General features: G+C 39.9%; 2 protein-coding genes across 3 annotated transcripts; both read right to left on the reverse strand.

The window, feature by feature from the left end:
• Positions 1–564: 564 nt before the first annotated feature.
• LOC124407082 (T-box transcription factor TBX10) lies at positions 565–10262 on the reverse strand. 2 transcript variants are annotated; one of them, XM_046882901.1, is made up of 5 exons: positions 10148–10262; positions 9343–10010; positions 7960–8309; positions 7593–7844; positions 565–2099 (listed from the first exon to the last, which is right to left on the reverse strand). In XM_046882901.1, the coding sequence occupies exons 2-5, from the start codon at positions 9545–9547 to the stop codon at positions 1575–1577; spliced, it is 1332 nt and encodes a 443-aa protein (XP_046738857.1). In that variant the 5' UTR covers positions 9548–10010; positions 10148–10262; the 3' UTR covers positions 565–1574. The 2 variants fall into 2 exon arrangements, with proteins under 2 accessions (XP_046738857.1, XP_046738858.1); XM_046882902.1 differs by having other exon boundaries at positions 7960–8273; positions 9343–10262.
• A 6284-nt stretch (positions 10263–16546) lies between these two features.
• LOC124407390 (serine/threonine-protein phosphatase alpha-2 isoform) lies at positions 16547–23018 on the reverse strand. Its single transcript, XM_046883490.1, has 5 exons — positions 22648–23018; positions 22186–22317; positions 20595–20825; positions 19313–19641; positions 16547–18291 (listed from the first exon to the last, which is right to left on the reverse strand). The coding sequence occupies exons 1-5, from the start codon at positions 22700–22702 to the stop codon at positions 18052–18054; spliced, it is 987 nt and encodes a 328-aa protein (XP_046739446.1). The 5' UTR covers positions 22703–23018; the 3' UTR covers positions 16547–18051.
• Between the last annotated feature and the right edge of the window lie 65 nt (positions 23019–23083).

Genomic DNA, 23083 nt, shown 5'->3' on the forward strand with positions numbered 1-23083 from the left:
ATTCAAAAAGCGAGGTTTTGGCGCCTCCACCTACCTTCGAGTCAGCAACTTACCGCAATCTCGACACAAGTTTCCTGGGAGAGTCATTAAGGGCGCTTAAGAGGCGCGTCGGGGAAGGCGGCGTAGCGTCGCGACGCTAATATGTTTACACAGCGTCGGTCCTCTCACGAGCATCAATCACGTCCTGTCCGTCCGTGCGTCCGTCCATACGTCGTTTACGTTCTGGCCCGTTGGAAAACGAGTTTGTCTTTTGGGACAGGGTGTCGTGTGTCTTTCCAATTGTCGAGTCTATCCAAAACTATAACTTATCTCAGTTTCGCTTTTCTTTTTTCTTTTTTTTTTTTCCACTTTCTTTTCTTCACTTCGACCGCGCAGTTTTACGATGAGAAAATAGGACGAAATACACGTAGCTACCAATAACACTTCCGCAGATTCCCACGAGAAATTTCAACTTCAACTTTGAACAAATGTTTGAAATTTAAAAATCATGATCTATATGCAGCAGGAGAGAAAGATGAAGACAAAAATAAGGATCTCAATATAATATATTTCTATGTATATTACATGTATATATATATATATATATTTTTTTTCATTCTTTGTCATATAACATATTGTATAATGTAGAAAGTTCGGTTCGCGTTCTTATTAGTCCTCTTGGAGTCTAAGTTAAACTCTAATGGTACAATACTTGAGTATAATTTATTAGGGCACTTAAGGTATAGTCTCAACTCTCAACTCAACCGTCAAGCTCAAGTTTAGGCAAAGCCAAGGGTGTCACGGGGCGTTTGAGATCCCTATACATGCTGGTATAGGACATGTATGTGTACACATATAATCTCTCTGTATATATGTATACATATATTTACTTTTTTAAATAGACACTTTGTCTCCACAAGGTACACTTTGTGAACATATATTTTAGGTATAACGAACTGGCTTATACAACCGCACGTTTTACTCAGTTTTATACCGGAATTAATATTTTCAACGGTCCTCCGTGCGCTTAAATACGTGAAAGAAAAAAAGAATGATATAAGAAACAATAAATCAGAGATGTGATCCGATTTTTCCGCGGTACAATTTCAAAAATACATGAATATACATTTTTCGTTTTTATACTTATATTATAGCTATATAACGTATATGTATAATAGGTACTAATTTACTTTGGCGTTATATCACTATACATGTACAGACGTTACGTTTATCAAGCGTTTTCAATAATTTACTATTATAAACTGCATAAGAATAAGAATAATAATAATAATAATAATAATAATAATCTGACCTATTACCTCATGGTATGTATTTGATAAAATAATATTTCTAAACTCCTCGAAACCTCTATTATATCCTATATATATATAACTATCTAAATGTGTACGTATCTAATACGAGTGCAGTTTAGCTTTGGCACCGATCAACGACTATATACATATACAAAAGTATGATAACGATATCCGGAGTGTGATCGTTGTTTCTCAGGAACTGCTGGAGCGTAATTGAATGTATATAATCCAATGTAAACCTGAAACGATAAAATTAAACGAGTCCTCAAATGACCCGCGGGGCTACCGTGGTCCGTACAAAGACGACGTATGCGATCCGGGATGTGCGTGATGAGGATGGGTCGGGTAGTGATGAGGCGACGTCATGTGTGCCGCCTGATGTCCAGGGTAACCCCAGTGACTGGGACTCGCACCGTAAAACTGGTGTTCGGGATTCGGGATACCGGAAATCCCCGCTGAGATGGTCGAGGCGATCGGAACCGCGGGCACGGAAGCGTAGCTCGGCAATACGTTGCCGGAACCGGTCGCCGGCCTTTTCGCGGGGTTCTGGACGCTCTGGGAACCGGAAGTCGGGGACTCGCACTCGTCGGGTTCGCAGTCTCTGAACCCCTTGGCGAACGGATTGCTCGCGATTTTCAGCTGCGTTATTCGGTGGTTCTGGTAGGCTGTAACCGCCGTGAACCTCGTCTCCGGGAACGTGAACGTTTTGAAGTTCTCCGTTCGTGGATCCGGCGCCGAACCCGGGGGTGATGGGGCCACAACCACGTGGCATCGGGGCTGGTAACGGTGCATGGAATTTAAAATTATCTGGAACAATAATTTTTATTTTTTTTATTTTACTCGTCGGAAATTCATTTTTATTACGCACTGAGAAAAATTTCATTTTCTACAGGTACTACGAAATATTTAAGAAGATATTGTCTGGGTAAAATGGGTATCGTTTATGCAACGACAAGTTTTATGTGTTTTTGAAATCATATGAAAATTTGATACTTGAGCAAATGTTTATGGTGTTGTTTACATTTTCCATTTATTGAGATATTATTTACATATTATCTATTTTGTCAGTTTAATCAGGCTTTGATATCAATTTATTCTTTCACTATTAATATCAAATTATTGCAATAGTTGTACGATCAAATATATAAGTAAAAGTGCAGACTGTAAAGAAAAAGAAAATAATAACGTACTAGATTTTGTGGTTGCAATCACAAGACTCATTTTCAACTTCTACTCAAACCTATTTATTTGTCAGTTATGAAAAAAAAAAAAAAAAACTAAAATTACAGTCAAGGTCTGTAAATGAACGAGAAGTATGTATAAGAAGTTTAACTCGGTGTGACCGTTAAATTCATCTCGATCACCTTGATTCCGCAATATCTTGCGATTATATTTAGAGGTTTCATATTTCGCACAACTCTGCACAGAATTTTTCTTATTAAATAAATACGGGCAAGAAAAAAATTTGCTCATCGGGATCGAAAACTGTGATAATCCATACAACTAGCCGAGCCTGTACACCGATAACTTGGTGTGAAAAAGAAATTTCACGCTCTGAACGACGGAAGCGTCTAATATAAATAACCTCCGGATTATACAAATGATATTTTTTACGAGACGGTTCAGCGATGGAATTGATATTAAATGATGATGTGATAGTAGCCTGACGCGATTCTGTATGTGTATACGAATGTACGTAGGAACGTGTATAACAGGTCTGTATACAGTTGGTGATTTATTTTGCTTAAACTGGCGCGTGATTTTTGATTGAGTCATTTCTAAGAAAGTGGTTTCTCGAAAAAATGACGTTCCACTTTCTCCACAAGCGCAAGCAAACAAATAGACATTATACGTTTCAAGGTATAATGCCTCTGAGTTGCAGCTCCATGCACTCGGTGCATCCCATCTCAACGCACCCCAGCTCCTATCATTAGGCTGTTTATTTTTTTCCACACTTTCACATGGGGATCACGGATGCCTTAGATTCATCTGCTCTCATACAGCGTAAACATTGCAGCGTATACCAGAACTCGGTGTATCCAAGGGTAAGACCGCAAGAGTAACGACTATAACGGGTGACTCTGGCGTAAATTACAATCGCCAAAGCGTTGCACTTGCGTACAGAGATTCCCTCGTGGCAAGGAAAAGAAAAAAGGTAAAGATAAGAAAAAATCCTCCACCCACATACGCGTACTAAACAAATTCCCATAAGTTGGTAGATGATCGTAATTTCTTATTCCGTACCGGGCTCGACTCTAATCAACTACAACTATAATTCCTACGTTTCGACGCCACATGACGGGCGCGTAACACCCGGTATAATATTTGAAAGATATACACATGAGCCGGGGAATAAGTCGGAAGGCGCACGGCGGGGGGTGGGTAGAATGTTTGACAGCTCCGAGAGCCCGGTGACTAATTAGTGTAAAAAGTAACCCCCGACCCGACCCAACGGCAAGGCGACCCCGTGCCTCCCTCTACTCTGTTTCTGCTATTCACCCCAGGCATATAACGTGGTCACATATAGCGTATATGTTGGTATGCCGAGGGTTGAGGACACCCCTGGACTCGAGGCGTCTTCCGAAGTGCGTGTGGCCCTCTCTCTCCCCCAGATTTGGAATTTTTTGTTTTTTTCTCCACCTTCTCCCTTATAGGCGTATATTTTATGTTTTTTTGCCCTTTTTCATTTTTTTGCCCGGAGTCGGGCTGCGCGCGTAATCCGGAAACGCCAGGCGATACAAAGTGCCAATTAAGAGAAGAGACGGTATCTTCGGGTATTCGACTACGGCTTTTGATTTTTTATACCCAATACGCGGTTTTTGGAATTTGTTCCTCCTCCAACGCGCGGGTAAAGCATCGCGCATATATTATCTCTTGCTGTCGCTGCAGGCTTGCATAGGTTTCCTTCCTCGCGGTCTACGTGTATTTTAGGATTGGACTCCGGCTCAATTGTGCACCCTGCATCATGCACCGCAGGAAGAAAGTTATCCGCCGCGGTTCCAAAGTCTACTCTAATTAGCTCGCGGGGTATATAACGAGGGTCGAAAACTACCGCTTGTACCTACATACGCAGTGACCACGTAATTGGTTGCCTCGTTTCGAGAAAATGACGCGAAATGCGAAACGGACGCGATGTCAACTTGATCGGAAACGTGTGAACGAGGAAGACGAGAGCGATTAGCTGCTTCCGAAGAGACAAAAAAAAAAAAAACAAGAAAATAGTCGAGTAAAATTCAAGGGAGAAAAAACTACGCGATCCGCGAAGTGAGCGTGAAATTATAATTGACTAGCGTTCAAATTTCTCTCGCCCCTGGCTCGTGAGGTATAATATGAATGTGTATAACCGCAGCATCCGATCCTTTGCAGCCGACGCCTGCGAGCGGTATGCAAGAAAAAACACCGGGTAACGGTGTTGGAAATGCAGCTGGAATAAAAAGAGAAAATCGAGTAGGAATAGACGTCGCGCGCGCATTCGTCTCGTTTTCCAAATTATTCACGTGGCGTGCATAAGTTACACGTTAAAGTGCAAACGGCGATCCCATCGTCATCGGGCGTTTGTGAGAGGTAAGACTTGGAGGAAGAAAGGAGGGTGAAAGAGAAAGAAAGAAGGAACGAAAAAAACAACAACTACGAGAAGAGAAAAGAAAAGAAAGGGTACGGCTTAAGGCTTGCAGGGAAAAGATAACGTAGGTCCATAAGAAAAAGCACCGCGTATATAAAGATGTTTGGGTTCTCGCCACTTTATAACGAAGCTTTGTTTGACGTAGGACAGCGTAAGCAAACTCGGAACAATGATATACGTCGTAGCTTGTTTTAAATTAGGAAAAAGAGCATTTATCACGTATCAAAACATTTCGTCGATTAGAAAAATCGCGTGGATCATTTGCGGCGTTTATCGCTACCGGAATTATTGCGTCTCCACTGCCTTCTACGTAGACGATCCCCACCCTCCAAAACGATCGTTTCGAATCGCCGGAAATTCCCCCTTCTAGCCTTGTTTACGTGCACGGCTATAACGGCTACGAACCGAATTATTAATGTTTCGTCATTTTTCTGCACCGTAAGCTGGACTTTTAAACGAACTGCTGACTCCAGCTCATTCCTCTGTAATGTGCACGTACGCTTCAACCAACTCGGCTTAAGCATGCGACGTGCTGCCGAGCCCGTCTCCCAGGCTCTTAAGGTCTGCTTAACCTCTGTTTATGTTATTTTACAAACGATACAAACATTTGGTTTGAAGAGACGTGGCTGGCCTCTCAACCGAGATTCTAACTGCAGTCCGAATCGCGCCAAACCTTGTGCCTCCCCCCAAACTTAAGACTTATGGATCTTGGTGCCAGACGCTGCTAAATCACTCGCGATCAAATTGAATGATTCAAATTTTTGAGGAACGTGTGCCCAACAAAGCTCATCATTCTTAGTGTAAAGTATTTATTATTCGAAATTACGTAAGACGTAAGCTTGAAAAAGTTGTCGAGAGTTATCATTTTTATGGCACTAATCTTCTGTCTACTTTTCTAGAAATTACCTCTAATTTTTGCGAAATATTCTTGCAGAGGTCCTGTTTTGATATAGCATCTAAAAAAACTAAAATTCACATTTTATACAAACTGGACCTCGTGACTCGAGTTGAAAGAAAAGAAAAATGTAGGCACAGTAACGAATGAGGATATTTGCTATTCATTCCGCGTACGATTGATAATGATAAAGGATGATTATTCAAATTTCCATGTGTAAAGAAAGTTTGTTTACTTGACAGAGTTTATCGGCAGCGAAAGAATCCCCACAGCCTGCTACACAAGTATCTGTATAATTGAATTTTATTGCAGTGATAATTATGTGAAGATGTGAGATGCCGGTACGTATACAAGTTTGATGAGGTGTCTATGCTCCTGCCTTTCCTCGCCTACATTTTTGACGGCCTGAGATCCTTAGACTGTATACACACACCAATATGAATTGGCAATTCAAATCTAATATCAAATTACTTCCAGAAACATCGTGAGAGAAGATAAGACTTGAAAAGAAATTTTTCGCAACCTGCAGCTCCCAGTGTGAATATTTTAAATATGTGAATAATTAAACGGCAAACTCTTATCCACGAAGAACCATTGTCAGTACTTTACCGCATCTGCGATAAACAAATAAAATAAGACAATCGTACGTGACCTGAAAATTCAATCTGCATCTAATCGTTAATGTGAATTAAGTTTTATACGGATTCGAGTAAACTGGTGTAAAATCCGACTTCCATGGGCACGTATAACGGCAAATGTAAACGTTATAATTTATGGAGACAGGTCTAAGTAGATTATAGTAGCATCTGAACGTTCAGTCGGAGAAACAAACTTATCCGAATGGAACGACCCGATCAGGGCTATAATACGGAAGTATAATTTTTGACCCTAAAGATAGTTATAACCCTGTTAAAAATCGTTCGATATTCTTTTTATAAATCTATGCAAACAATTTGAAGGAATTGTGTCACCTAACGATCTCAGGAGTTCGTTTTGCAAGCTGCACTGTTCCCCGTCGGCCGTTATATGATAAATAATAATTTCAGTCGCTGCTATTTGTATTGAGAATAATAAATGTGAGAAGGGCAAGAACCCGGCCGCCGGGGTTGTTTGCAAAGTTATTCGAATCCACTTAGCGGCATTATTTAGTGAGTAATTCTGTGCAAGGCGCGAGTGTATACAGGTATATAAATTAAACTGATCAAGGGGGGCGACTTCAAGCTTCGATGATTCTAAACGAAGCATTGCGCCATCAAGCGTTCAGATTTAACTTTTTGAATTTTTGGAGAGCCGCGGTGCCGTGCCAGTCGTATCTCAGGTCAATTAAGAAGAACGCTTCCGAAACGACAAACACGTGGGGCCGGACCCGAGCTACCGTCTCTGTCTCTCGTGCCGGTGTCGCATCCTTCACCGTTCTTTATGTAACGCCTAAACTACACGACCGGCCACCGCGCCCTGACACGAGTCCTCGCGTCTCTCGCTTTACGACCGCTGCGAAGACACGACGCGCGACGCGGCTCTACGGGAATATTAATATCAAATCGAGCCACGGATTCCCGCTAGACAAGCGGCGAAAGCCGGTAATTAAAACCGCTGCTTATCTCGGTTGCTCGCACGACTGCACCTCGGTTATCAAAATTCGCGCAACGTATATTAGGTATAACTAGCGAAAAAGGTTGTAGGTGCATCGATGGATGCTCGGTAAAACGGTGTTCAGATTCCTTCAGCTCGCGATATCGAATTCGCTGATTTCGTTAAGCAATAATATATGTCTCATACTCACGTGGCCGTTGTCGTCCAGCTGGTTGTTGGTGAGTTTGAGTTTGTCGAAAGACACGGGCTGCTTCATCCAGTGAGCACCGCTCGCCGGACTGTCGGGATGAACGTGGATTCTGGGGGGTGAAACGGGGTCAGCTCGTCCAGCTACCACCCAGGCGCTGCTGTGGAAGGCGTATCTGTACCTCTTGTCGTCGCAGGGTACAAAGTCCATGACCAATAGGTAGTCGGTGTTTGGATCCAGCCCGAAAATTCGACACTGGAACGACAAACGCGGAGGGTGAATTTCTCTGTGCGGTTTCACCGGAACCGTGATATTTTCTCGTGGAATTTGTCTGCACTGATTGCCATTTTCGGCGAGGAGCTAAACGCACCTGGAACGTGGGGAACATCCTGCGGCCGGCTTTGGTCACGATCATCTCGGTCCCGAGCTGGTGAAACTCCTCCCAAAGCGGGCGAGCCTCGAGGGCGATTCCGACGGCCGAAAGGGCCGGATGCAGGGGCCTCTTCGGGGGTGCTTCGTCGGACGGTGTGTTCGTCGTCGGGGTGTCGTTGTTGTTGTTGTTGTTGTCGTTTCGCGAGGACTCGATCGACGAGGACGGTGATATTGCCGAGGATGCCTGGGCCAGCGTGGTTTCCAACGTTGGACTACGGGAGCGTTTCACTCTTCCGGCGGTTTGCAGACACGCTGTGGACAACGCGTTGATCGTTACTATCGACGCACCTATGGTATGCAATTCAGATAACGTTCAGCCTTTTTTTTTATCAACTCAACGACCTTTTTTATTCGACCGATACGACAGGGTCATAGTAGGTAGGTATGACTATTATGCTCCGATCTCACAGTCGACTCGATTCGCGCACTCGCCCTGCAATTACACGCGAAGGTACTGTATTTTAATACATGTCACACGTAACGCGAGGAATCGCCGATTTACTTTGTTCAAAATCGAAACGAGGCCAAACTTTAGCCAACTCTAGTAATATATATCTAAACGCTACGAAGGAGTTACGAAGAATACGTTATAATAAGTAGAAGAGAGAAGAAAAAGATATGAATCGGAAGCGATGGTAGAAGATGATAATTACTCGATGTAAAGTTTGTAACCGCACATTGTTCAACTGTTTTAACACTACCTTGAGAGAATTTAATTACGCCGCGACAATCGGAACGTGTAGTTCGAAGGAGATTCCGATTCAAAGTCGAGCTTGCGTCGGGTTCGCGTGAATCTAAATTCGTTTATGGCCAGGGAACACGATGGCAGAATGCAATGGAAAAGTCAAGTATAGCCGAATGCCAGAGAAGATCGACACGAATTCTTCTACGTCGGACAACCCGAACAAGAAGAAAACAGTATAAGAGAGAGAGAGCGCGAGAGAAAGAGATACTTGCGAGCATTCAACAGCCGGGTATCAGAGAACTGATCGCGTAAAAGATCTCTCTTGCGAATTTGTCCTATCACTTATTTTCGTTGTCAATATGTCAGTGGCGGGAAATTGTTGTTAGCTTTTCTCTCTTTCTACTTGGCGGATATCACACGCGCCGATATTATTACAGACAAGTATTCGTCTGGCTTTTGGTGCGCGCCGATTGTTGACGAAAATTCATAAAGCAGCTGTATGACGATAATCAAAATAATAAACAAATGGAAATCGAATAACAAATACACAAGCTCCCGCCACTCTTATCGGTCTACTTTAACGTTACATGTCGGTATATACGATCGAATTTGCCGACGCGTCGGCTCGACTCTCACCTTCCATTTGTTGCATCGGCGACGGTACCGGCGGCAGCTGCGAATGATGGTGCTGATGTTGATGGTGGTGGTGTTGCTGCTGCTGCTGCTGCTGCTGATGTTGATGCTGCTGATGATGATGATGATGGTGGTGGTGGTGGGTCGCCCACTGTTGATAGCAACAGTCCGCAGCAACTTCGTGCTGTTGTTCATGTTGCTGTTGCATGCTTCGTCGAGATGTGTATTCTCTTCGACAGTCACTCGCTTCACTGTATTATATACATGTATTATATGTATACACCGCTCTCACCAAAAGTGCAAAATTTTCCTTTTCGGCACCTTTGAGCTAGAACTCTGTGTGCCAGATTTACATGTTATTTTTATCCAAGCCTTGCTCGGTTTAACTATATAAGAAACGATTTAAACTGACCCGAGTTAAATAATCGTCTCTGCAGTGGAATCTCTCTCCACCGTTGCACTACGGTGACAGGCAATGAACTTGTACGATTATACTCCAATACGACGAATAATTCACCTTTAACAATAATTATGACAGAGATATATCACTTTTAAAGGCACTGAGTATACCTAAACGAGGATACTTCAACACTGTGGTAATAACGTAATTTCCACCATTGCACGTAGGTAAAAGTTTTCACATATATAATCTTTCAACTCCAACTATATACCTGTACAGAACAGGCACCACTTATAACAAGTTCGCAGCATTCGACTTTATAATTATAATTATAAAACATACATATTGTATGAGTGTAAATCGTTTCACAAGCGAGAAAAAAAAATCGTTGAAAGTATAATCACAGACTTGAGATAAACCCACGCACTAATTCCGGTCTCGTCGTCAGTTCGCGTGCACGTTGTTGCGGTATCACAACAATATCATCCGACACCAGTTTCGTTGCGTAGGTATGATAAACGGCGTTAAAAAATGTTGAGCGGTCTCCTCGCAAGGTATAAGATCATTGAAATCCTCGTATAGGTGGTTATCAGACGAGAAAGAAGAAGCGGCGGGCGGACATGACGCGGACATAGATACGTCGTCGGACGGGTTCAACGCATAGACAGATGTACAACGAGAGAATTCATTCGAAATAATTCACGGCCAATATGAATGGCTCTGATCCCCCCCGCGATCTTGACCAAAGATCTGACAATCCCGAGCGTCATCGGGGGTCAGGCGCACCGCTAACAGGAGATGTTCTCACTTCGGGATCGGATGCTGACAAGAGCTAGTCGAACTCGACCTAAAGCGATACTCGGTATACCCCCGGCGTGGTGGAGGGAGCCCTGCACCGACGGACACACCGACAAACGGACGGGCCAAAGAACCGTGCCAGACTACCGAGCTTATCAACGGCTCATCATTCTCCCGGTGATCCTCGGCGTGGTCCAGGCTCTCGAGCAGCCCGAGTGCAGAACCCACGGAGGTATAAGTCGCTGCTAGCCGGCCCCGAAGCGTCAATGAGTGCGTGCCTGCCTTCCTCGGTGTGCGTATTCCGAATTCTTGCTCCGAGGAGGGGTCTCGGGAGGTTCCTCCTCTCCTCGGCTGGCCACCCACGCCCGGGCGTCGTGCGCCGACGGCACGGAGAGCCACCGAGCCGTCCTGGTTTCGGGTGCCTCGAAGCCCTCGAGGGCGGAGCCAGGCGATAGCCGGGACTTGTTGGGAGCACCGGCCGACGAAGGCTTGCTTGCTTGCACCTTCTCTGCGTCACGATCATCGCCTCGCCGCCTCGAGCACGAAGAAGATGACCGCGCGGCCCGATCGAGGCACTTACGCGTCCCAATTGTAGTTTCACCTTTACGCTGATTTCGTTGATTAGTTCTGAGGTCCGGATGCGAGCTGGTTTATTGTCTGAACGATTTCGTTGTAATAGCTTGTTCTTATCAGGGGGTATATACTCGCGTCTAGACCGATGGGACAAATTTTTCCTGCATGCCAACGTTAAACCGCGAATGAACAACGGTAACCATCTTATAGATCCAAGATCCAAAACTGACGTAACTTTCTTGAGAATTTCTTAAGCATCTGATAGGAAGGTGTATAATGTTCGATTCGTGATGATAATGTGTACAATATTAGTATTATGTCTACTATCAGACTATTCCTAACTTGAAAATTATACATTTTCTTTCTATCAACTCGTAATCGATTTAATATCGATTACTGTTTTATAACACACCGGTTGATCGATTATCAGTTGTTAGCCGAGAACTGTATAGAGACTGGATAAAATGTTTTATCCGACATAAATATGACATTAGGAAAAATGTAACATCTGATCTGTTACGTAAATTGTCTGCAACGGAGCAAAAAAAAAAAATACCTATTGCACGACTCCCAAAAAAAAAGACGCTAGAATTATAAAATAAGTAGGTAAAATTATCTATCCGTTGTGTATAAGCTTGCGTCACAATCTGCACGTTAATTGAAGTCATATTATATAATCGTTGCAAAAATTTTTTCTACACGATGACGCCATTGCGATAACGTATATCCGTGAATTTATGGAACTAAGTGTCATTAAGTCATAATCGTACAAGAGTTGAAAGAATTTATGTCTATACTGTGATACATTAAAAATGAGTTATGGATATATAATTGCGGGAAATACCCCGATGTTCGATCGTACAGAGCCGTGATGCAGTTTATGTATAGGTACGCCTCATAGAAAACCAAATGGTCAAAGCGTAGGTACCTCCTGCACAAAATGGCCACGCCTTTCAAACGAAAATTACAAATGCTCGTAGCTGAAAGAAGTTTGATACAAGCAATGACAACCTCGGCTACGTCGTGTATATCGAGACAAAAAAATCTCATCCAACAGAAAAATTCAAAATGGCGGGTGATATACGTATTTCATACAAATACAAATTGCAGCGTGAAGTTAGCCGCGACGAATCTGCAATGCGGGCAGATTTTCCAACGTGACGATGAAAATTTGTAAAAGTTTAACCTTTTTAATGTCATTTGACGTATATATGTAGTACATACAATAGCTGCTGACCGCGGTGAGCCGTGAGTCACGAGGTACATACCTAGTACAGCTTCTGCAGTGCTACGCCGTAGCTATTTAGCGTTTTGGCTTTGTAGCCAAGAGCCAGACGAGAAGGCGGAGTTAGTCGGATGCTACAGCCTGCCCAACAAATTAGTCGGCATCTTTCGGACCCGCTACGCGACAGACTTCATTTTTTCCTCTCCTTCCTTTGTCGTTCGGTTTTTTTTTTTTTTTTTTTTTTTTTTTATTGTTTGGTATTATTTTTATATACATTTTTTTTTTTTTTTGCCTCTTTCCTGTCGTATTTCCCGCAGCCCACGCGGTCCGGGCGATCCGAGCGGTCCCGACGCTTCTGACTAATTCGACCCATTTATATGTCTAAATGAAAGACAAATACGAACAAGTCGAAGCACAAAGATACAAATCCTAATTCTGAATAGAACCCAGATTTTCCTGGAGCCCACGTATTATTGCTTTGATATTTGCTCGTGAATGTTCAAATATCATTCAATGTCATGTCAATATAAATAAGAAATTCATGCTCACAAATGTGTGCAATGCGAAAGAATTGTATACATTATAGAAACATCATTTATTTAGCGACATAGTTGTCACGTTCCCACAATGAACATGTAAGATAATGTGTACCAACAAGACAGATAGACACATTACACCTGAATCATCGTACGCAAAGAAGAAAAATAAATACACGAGCTGTCCCTTGAGAATAAACGCTAATTAATAAAACTGAAAGAGACACGCATAAGGATGTATGCCCCAAGTTCTAATAACACTGGAGTACTTAATATCCAGAAACACAATTACGCTTCAATTCACGGTGAATATATTCGTCTTCCAAATGCAACTAAGCATCACTGACGTTCACGCACGTGTTCATCCCGCAAGTACGTGAGCTTCTTCAAAACAAAAGGCGACCGCTACAGTAGAATTTAAAGGCTCCTTTGTAGGCATTTATTTAGAAGAAGCCGCGGATTCCATTTATTTGATTGCCTATATACGAACACTTTGCCGCTATTAATGTAATTATTTTTTTATGCTACGAACTAATATAAATTAGAGAATTCAAGAATATACTGAAGCGACGGTTTTCACTTTACTCCAAAATTATACACCTGCGCGTATGTGTGAAAAATATAAGTTCATTGTACATAATTGCTGACTATACCTGTCAAATTACACTGTGTCACGATTACGTTATAGCAGCTGACTTACTATATACTTTCAGTATGATATACGTATGAGAAAGGATAGAAATTAAGTAAATAACTCGAAGGTTTACACTCGTGATATTTGATCGTTTCGTTTCAACTTCAGTTAAGGAAGATTGAGATTGCATAGGATCGTTTTGTCCGTACGAAACTGAAAGATTGTTCAGTAAAGAAAAGTTGCAGCGCAAAGAACTTTATTGCTACTTCGAAGAAGTCATGGTTCATATTCTTTCTTCGAGCTTAAGTGCGTGCAAATATGTCTCCCGATCAATTTTAACGTACGTTTACGTTGTTATAAAATGTCCGTTCTCGGGGATTGAAAACTATTGCAATACTTGTAATAAGACAATAGGAAAACCTTGGAAAAAGTCTGAAGCGCTTCGTAATGTTACTTTTAAAAACAAGTACAAGTCAATCATAATTATACACTTTTACACTTCGTGAAACTTTGAAGAAGAACTTGTGAAATCTTATAGTAAAATGCGGCGGAACGGACGATAACGAGAAAAAAACAAGCCTCGCAGTTAATTTTATTAGAGAACAGTGCGAACAACAACAGCGGCGGCCAGCCTTCAGCCCTACGTTGTAAAATTATTAATCTCCTTAGCTGTGCCAGAATCATTTTCTAAGGTATACTTAACTGTCAGATGGAAAGTTGATCATATCCAATATATTGGAAATCACAATGTCATTTTTGTTCTGTGCGAAGCCCAGACAATTAATTCCACGGATAACGTACAGTGTACAAAACGCATTCATGCATGTGTATAAACACATATTGTGTGTAATTGTACGTAAAATACGGAAAGTTTAAACCGGTATTATAACAAAAGAATCTATATATTTACGCTAAATGAAATCTCGACTGAAGTCTCTCAGCTACTGCGGTGGCTGTCGTTTTCGCAGGTTTTCCTACACAACCGCAAGCTCCACGGCATTAATCATTGAATTTTACGTCCAGCACAACAAGAGCCTTGGGCTTCACCTTGCCAGAAACAATGAATTACATTCAAGACCATCGTCAAATGTGCACCGTTAATAACGGAAGAATTATATTTATGAGACAATGCACGATACATCAATGTATGAATACAGGTATGTATAAATGTACGTATGTTACGTATAATAATTTGTAAATAGGAATACTAAAAATGACATTCACGTATAATATGTACAGGCATATAATCTGAGTTTGATGCAAGAATTACATTGCAGCGTGTTATGCGGCTGACAAACGACATTGGAGATATTTGCGACCATCCACTTCCGTGAGATTATTTTCCAAAATTAAAAAAAAAATTTATAATCCTTTGTGCGATTAAAAAATGTCAACGTTTGCGTATTCGCAGTGAGTACCAAAGCGTAGGTAATTCCTTCACGCGTTTATAGATACTTACAACCGTGCGCTATGCTCGTTGTACATACAGCCAAGGAATTTGCAAGCGCACGCTTCTGGGATTATAGTTGGACCTCGAATCGTATACCTGTAAGTACGCATATCTACGTATGTACGTATTACGCAAACTGCAGTAGCCACTCACTTTTCACAGTTGCCTAAAAGTATGCCTATGCATTTATGCCCTGATTTCGTCATCACCTGCAATCAGTTTCCCGCAATGAAGTCTTCTCACTTTTTGAGCCTGTACAATTTGAAAAAGTCTATAAAATTTTCAAATCCCTGCTGTTGATTTTGCACGTACATACAAGGTCATTCTGACAATTTTCTATTCAATTACTTCAATCCAGTGAAGTGAGTCTTGAAGGAATCCTTCTCGGCATGTCGTCAAAAACTAAAATATTGCGGAAGGGGGCGTAGTAAGTGGATACAAAGAAAAGTTGAAAATCTCTGATACCGGCACAGAGTATTTTTTATGTTCTATATAGTAAATAGTTCTACGCATGAAACAACCGAATCTATTCTATTTCGTACGTCCCCTGCGGCAGATTAAGCCTCTAATTAGACCATTCCAATGTAATCTAATCTGTAATTACCGGGCCGCAATAGACCCGGAAGATTCTTATCCATTTCAGAAACAATTATCTACAATTTTCTGAAAATAAATCAATTTCAGTTAAAAACATGCTCTTACATCTAGAATACTTTCAAAAGTATATACGAAGACAATTAATATCAGTGCAGCACGCACAAACGTGATACTCTTTAAACGCACCGCAGTATGGATCTTTTATGCAGCTCCTTGAAACACTCAACACCATAGTCGGAAAAACAATTTCAAAATGAGGAATGCCACGGACGACAAAAGATTACGGTCAGACTGAATTTTTAAGTATTTATTTATTACTTTGTAGTTGTATTATTATTATTATTATTTCTATTATTATTGTTATTAGTATTAGCAGTAGTCGTAGTAGTAGCAATAATTATAACAGTAATGGTAAGTAGTACTGATGGAGAATCAATATATTTACAAAATATCTTAACCAAAAACTAAGACTGGATAATTTGTCTCATTTATTTTTCAATCTCTCCTTATTTTTTTTTTTAAATGATTATGCTGATGGTCAAGAATTACTGGATGTCTATTGACAGAGACCTCGTCATTCATGATACTCAACAGCGTTTTATACCACGAATTTAAACATCACACGAGTAAACGTAATGATAATTACACTACGTTTAATTGTAAGGGCCTTCTGGATGATAAGGTTTAGAAACAATCCAAGAATTTTCCAAAGAATGCCACTGTCCAAAGATCACGGTTGTTAACCGACAGCATAAGCATTAATGTAATCTATTTCTGGACACACAAGTCAGCAGCGAATAAAATGATTTTTTAGAATAAATAACCATGATTTACCTGAATAGTATTCAAATAAACGGCACTGTTTTTCTATCGGCTAAGCGATGAGATAATTACATTTCTGAAGGATATTACATGCTTAGAAGTTCGGATATACGGGGTAAATTGATAAGGTTTAGTTATAAGTATATTACTTAAATAATAAGATATAATGCGATTTTGTTTTTTCGGTGACCTTTATTTATAAAAAAAATTAATGTACAGTAATTAAGGGAGCGCTGTTAGCCAATCCTCGGTTGATAAATTATTATTAACACTAATTCTTGTTTCAAACAGTGTCATCCGAATAGACCTAATTTTCTACGAGGAAACAATGTGGACAAAAGGACGTGCCAATTGTCGAGGGACACAGTAATGAGAATGGCAATGATTTAAATGGAGGATGATTTTAAAATGATAAAACTCACACGTACAATGAAATGAGACCACGCAAAAACTTGCAATGCGCGTTTGGCTTGCTTACTTTTAATTATGTGTGTACATCTGTTTGCGTTATTTATTATTATTATTATTATTATTATTATTATTCTTATTGTTATCCCCTCCTAAATTGCTAGCTACAAAGAATCGAAAACCAGCTTAAAAGTACGTTGCAAGTCCGATAACGGATGTAAATATTATTTCCCTCAATCTGTATTCATTAGGTTTTCATCTGGCATATAATACGACCCAATCACATCGTTCGATCAACGGTTTCAGTTTCATTTGGAAGTCATGTATGGAAGTTATTAACAAAGTTCACGGGGAGAAGAATGAAAAGAAAACTTGCGTAATACAGCAACAAATCGGTTACATCGCAACTTATAAGATGTTGCAAGAGTTTAATACATACATATGCGAATTACATCCAAAATAAATTTGAAAGCCGTTAGAGCCCAAATATTCAATCCACCTTGTCAGTACTCAGTTTCATTCCCATGCACGGTTGAACTTGAGAAATTGGCATCAGTATTCATTTACACATGTATGTATGTGTATATATATTTATATAGCTATGTACACATGTTTTTTTGTGACACGAAAATCATGACGCTCAATGTTATTTTCCGTAGTAAACATAAGCAACTGATAATAAGGGTGGGTTATAAAACGGCGCGTACTACAAGAATGACTAAAAATATATTCTGCGGTACAGATTGTGGTACAAAAAAGGTCCTACTCAAACAGAAAAAGGGATGATAGAAACATTAAGCGTAATTCAGATGTAATTTCGCATCGATAGTCAATATAGGTGAGTACCTAATTGTCATTTGTCACACGTACCTAAAGATCATACTTTATAGCAAGGCTTAGGGCAATCCTAATGTGCGGTGAATATACGAAAAAAAATAACACTAAAAATGAATTTACCTAGAATCTACCGTGCCTCAGTCACGAATACACGGCAGTAAAATTATTCATCAATTGCAGCGACTGATGTTCTCTGAGACATTTTGTTCTTTCTTTTATTTGGAAACAAAGGTACCAGGCTTGCAACGTTATTCCAAGTTGTGCTCACTTGTATTATCGATTGTGGATGGCTCCGCAGGTTCATGTATTCATAATAATAGAATTCTTTCTTACAAGGACTTAATGTCTTATAGGGCGGCTGAGGATAGGGGTGGGGATCTGGGGGGGAAGGTCTTAAAGTCCTAAATATTGTTCTAATGAACATTAGGGAATTCACTTCTTTTTGTTTTTGTTGTTGGCACCTCTTGGTGGTGTGACGGGTCGTCCAGCGTTTAGACCACCATAAGTAAACTTTCGTTTATCAGCAGGCTTGAGAATCTGAAAGCTGCACATCAGAGTCTCGTCCACAGACATCATAGCGCCCGCATTGTCAAATTCACCGCAATAGTTTGGCGCAGAAAATAATGTAACCAACTGACGTTTAGCGAAGAACTCGTAGCCATCTTCGACAACCTAGAGTGAAGAATAACAATTACAACTATCGTCAATTTCAGCTTAAGCAGAAGATCTACTATCAAATTCACGATCCTGGATTAAAGGCGGAATTCTAAAAAGCGGTTCACTGTGGTTGCTATAGTAGTGTGTTAGTTATTGCTGCAGAATAACATTTGGTATATTGGCTTGTCATCGGGATAGCGAAATGTTAAAAAAAAAAAAGTAGAAACTGAATTTGCGAGAAAACATTGAATGCTGGAAATGATTGAACACATTGAAATGTTCACAACAGTGAACAGCAGCACCATTGACTAAATTTTTTATTACAGCTCTAACTTTCGATAGACTTGTCTAAATTTTGTTTTTTACAAACTCAAATTGAAGAGAGCAGTAAAAGCAATAATTTTTAGGGTAAATTAAATTTTTTGTTTTGTGTGGAATTAGGCTGCCTTTGGTATATGCCACTCTGTTTTTGCAATCAACACGAACGCAATATAAATTGTACTTTAGTTTTTTTTATGCTTTTGAAATGAAAATCATTCTATTTTATGTGAGACTTTTGTGGATGAAGTATTCATATGAAAGACATAACAGACAAATGGCAAAAAGTATACAAGAATCTGAAATTTTTGTAATTTTTTTTTCGCATAGTCAAGAACGAAGTTTTCATTCTGTAGGCACTAATTTCTTAGGGTTACGTAACGCTACAGTAACTGGCTATTATTAGACTCTAAATTAAATACTGCATGACATTTTCGACATCTTTACTGAACACACTAGTTTTACGACCATGATGAAACGCTCTCAGTTCAAAACAGAATTAAACATATCTTACAATTAGAGGCTACTTAAAACTATGAAACGAAAAATGTGTTAACTTTTTAGTCAAGGACCAGAAAACGTTAATTCCTTGTATATCGTTGATTAAAAAAGAAAATAATAGTTTTGAGCAGAAAAAAAAAATAACGGAAGATATTAAGTAAACAATATTCTGCCATTGAGGTAATAGAAGTGCAATTAATGTGGCGAGGTTATTTACCTGATGAGCTCGACAGATGAGATCAAAATCATGTTTATGTAAGAATTTGGCAACGACTTCTGCACCAAAAGTAAATGAAACACCACGATCGTTTTCACCCCAACCCATTGTATCTTTGTCCGGGTCCGACCATAGCAGATCGCACAATAAGCCTTGATCAGGTACATCGGTGGGTCGCATAATACGTCTTATTTGCTCCATGCTCTGGAGATCCGGACTCAAGCCTCCATGACAACAGAAGATTTTCTCGTCAACAATAGCTGCGACTGGCAAGCAGTTAAAACAGTCGGTAAACGTTTTCCAAAGTTTAATGTTGTACCGACGCTTACCTGCAAGACAACCAATCACACATTGAATAAAATTTTATTAATTTGTTCCGTTAGCAGAACAATGCAATCAATAATAATTTGATAGATAGAATGAATCTTTGGAGGAAATAACAAATTGCAGTTCTTGCAAAGCATAATATCAAGTGTCAAAGCGCAAATTGAGGAAATGAAGCATTGTCAATTGAATCCAGTCTTCATTTACTTTGTGCATCAAAGCTGTAAGCTTCCTAAGCTGCCTCATATTCATTTACTTTCTACACAGACACATGGAATTCGAATTAAAAGAATATCAAATATAAGGTTGAATAATTTGATGAACAATTGGAAAAAAAAAATGGATATGAAACACGAACGATAATGTTAAGCGAGTTTAGCCTTCACTAATTACAAGATTGAAATAGGATTGTATTATCTCTTATCAGCTGTCAGAAGCGATTGCTTGTTGTAATCAAAACTCGCAAATATCAGTTGAATTTGATGATTTACTCAAAAGATAAATGAATTGGATCTACAATTAAGGTCACTGTCAAAATTATTGCAAACAAATCCAAATGATACAGAGTAACATTACCCATGTATGTAAAGTCATGAGATAATTTAAAAGTGTATTTTTCAATCTCACATACTTCAACAGAATAAGAATTGCAAGTAACTGCATTCAAAACATGTTATCTTAGTAAACAATTCTTAGTTAAAAAGTATATTTCAAAAGGAGTAAAAGAACTGAAAATTTTTCTTACATTTTTTATTCTCAAGCAATTTCTCCTAATTATCGTTAAGGTGATATATTTTACCAAAAACTACTTCTTTATCCTGTTACTGAGAAATGAATCACCAGGTTTCGAAGGGGGGTATGTGAGTCGTGGTCGCATAATTTTATCGTCGAACAGATTTCCTCGAAAATAAATAAAGAACAAATACTACCAAAAAGTTATTCGACAAAAAAAACTCACACTCGTCGTAAAAGCCATATATCCTGTTGATTGATGCACATTCGTGATTTCCTCTAAGCAAAAAGAAATTTTCAGGATACTTGATCTTGTAGGCGAGGAGAAGACAGATTGTTTCCAACGATTGCTTCCCTCTGTCTACATAATCGCCCAGAAATAAGTAGTTACTCTCTGGTGGAAAACCTCCGTATTCAAAAAGCCGCAGCAAGTCATAGTACTGTCCATGGATGTCCCCTGAGAAAGCAAAAAATTGGATGCATTACCAAGGTTTTTTTTTTTTTTTTTTTTTTTTTTCTGAAACTTATTTGTTCAACTGCCTTCATAAAAATAATCTGCTACCGTCTACAGTAGTATACATATTTATTTGTATTGCCAATATGTTTAGATTTATAAGTTATATTTAGATTCAGCTCATAAGCTTTAGAAATACTCGGGCAGAAGACATGGAAATTAAGCTGAAAGAAATACGATTGGTTTTGATGATCCACTGTGTAGAACATAATGAAATTAAATTGAATCATATGGCAGAGTGTAAGGTACATTTGACCATCAAAATATCTATCTATGCATCTGATGATGCGCACAGGCATGTCTTAATGCTATGAGTAATAGTTAATAGATGCAGCATTTATATACTGGCACACTTACTTAAAATAAACCTCACACAAAGAAATATGTATATAAATTTAGGCTGAAGGTATTTGACAGATATTAGCCAATGCGCAAATTGAATACGTGGTTAATGAAAGAAGATGAATTATTAAAGCTTTTCAAATGGTAGTCTGTCAATTGGAATAAAAAAAATGTGTCAATCAAAAATCTACAGAAACCAGAACTGATAAGCAAGTAATATTGTACTATTCTTGATAAGAATAATGCACATTATTTAAAAAATGTGATACACGTTGTATTGAAATCAGCAGATACAGAATCGGCATGTAAAAACAAGGTAACATGCGTATTTTAGGTTTTATCCAATCACCTTGACAACGTTTGCTTAACACAAGCGATAAGATACAAAATAAATTTTTTTTTTTTTTTGCTCTTTTTCCAAGTAATGAATAATATTTGCATACACTGAAACAACATCTGTTTCCAGAATGTCATCTCTTTGCATCCTTGCAATACCTGTAAATCAACATTACAAAAAATCCACAATATCCTAAGTTTGAATTTCCCTTCAAGTTTGAGGTGTACTCAAGTTTCTAAACAATATATTTGGAGTATAACACAGCCATAATGTAGATACTAAATAGTTTATTAAAGCAACAAACATATGTAGCTGAATAACGTGCATGCAATTTTGATAACACATGACTAATTTCGGGAAGTGATAAGAGAAGAAATGAAGGCTGGTAAATTGATAAGTGGTTAGACAGATTTTCAAGCATAATAAGTAATAAAAGAAAACATTGACAAGTTACGTTTGGTTTGGGTCATATTAATGTCAAAATGAAAATAAACAAAGTCACAAATCAGGAGTCTATAAAGTTGTTGTTTGTGTGTACAAAAATAGAAGTTTCTATTGTAAGATAAACAAGGTGAATATGTAGGACAAGTAGGTAGAGCAGAGGTTGGTAATACGAAAACTTACCACAAATTTTCAAGGGAGCCTCCAATTCGAGTAAGATGGGCTGGGATAGAAATATTTCACGAGATTTGAGGCAGAGGCCTCGAATTTCGCCCTCGGTCAGCTGGACATTTTTACCAGGTCGAGCTCCCCGCACTAGAAGGTAAAACAGAGGACAAGTACGGTATTAGAATTAGAATAATGATCGAGCGTAATCGCGTTTCGGGACCTCGCCCAAAGCTAGCGGATTCACGGCGGTTGTCAACGCAGTTTTTTGTAAACAAACTATTCCGGCGCCCCCGCTTCGTCTACCTAATTTTAATACCCGTTGCGTAATCGTCAAAAAGCAAAAAGGCCCACCTCATCAGAGTCCCGCTTTCATTGATTCAAACGCTCATGTTCGACTGACGAAAATTTGATCTGTGAGTCGGGCAGGATAGGAGAGTTTCGCGACGCATACACCTACGGGGCATCGATCAGGTTTACCTTCTAAGAGCCGGGCTATGATGCTGTCGATGTTCAATTTATCAGTCTCAGCCATCGGCCTGGGGTTTCGGGCGAGTCCCGGGCTTCACACGGAGCACCTTGCGCTAAGGATGGTCACTGATTTTCCTGGATTTCACCGGGCACTCACTCGCGTTCGCGGATTATACAAGGTACTCGCAATGGCCGCCCGGACAAGCGCACGATCCCCCTTCCCTTCGCTCCTCGGCTCTGACGGCAACCAACCTCCTCGAGTCTGGACACAGCCAAGATTGCCAAGTGCCAAGCGATCGTTTACGTCACGTTGCCTATGCTGCCCCGCGAGCCTTGGGATTTCCGATACCAAATGCTGGATCTCTTCTCTGCTGCAAACTTTGTACCGAAGCGATATTTCCTCGGGCAAAGTACAGAAGTCGCTTCTAGCTGGCTCAAACTTTAC

This window comes from Diprion similis, chromosome 6 (genome assembly GCF_021155765.1).
Source record: "Diprion similis isolate iyDipSimi1 chromosome 6, iyDipSimi1.1, whole genome shotgun sequence".
Lineage (NCBI taxonomy): Eukaryota > Metazoa > Arthropoda > Insecta > Hymenoptera > Diprionidae > Diprion > Diprion similis.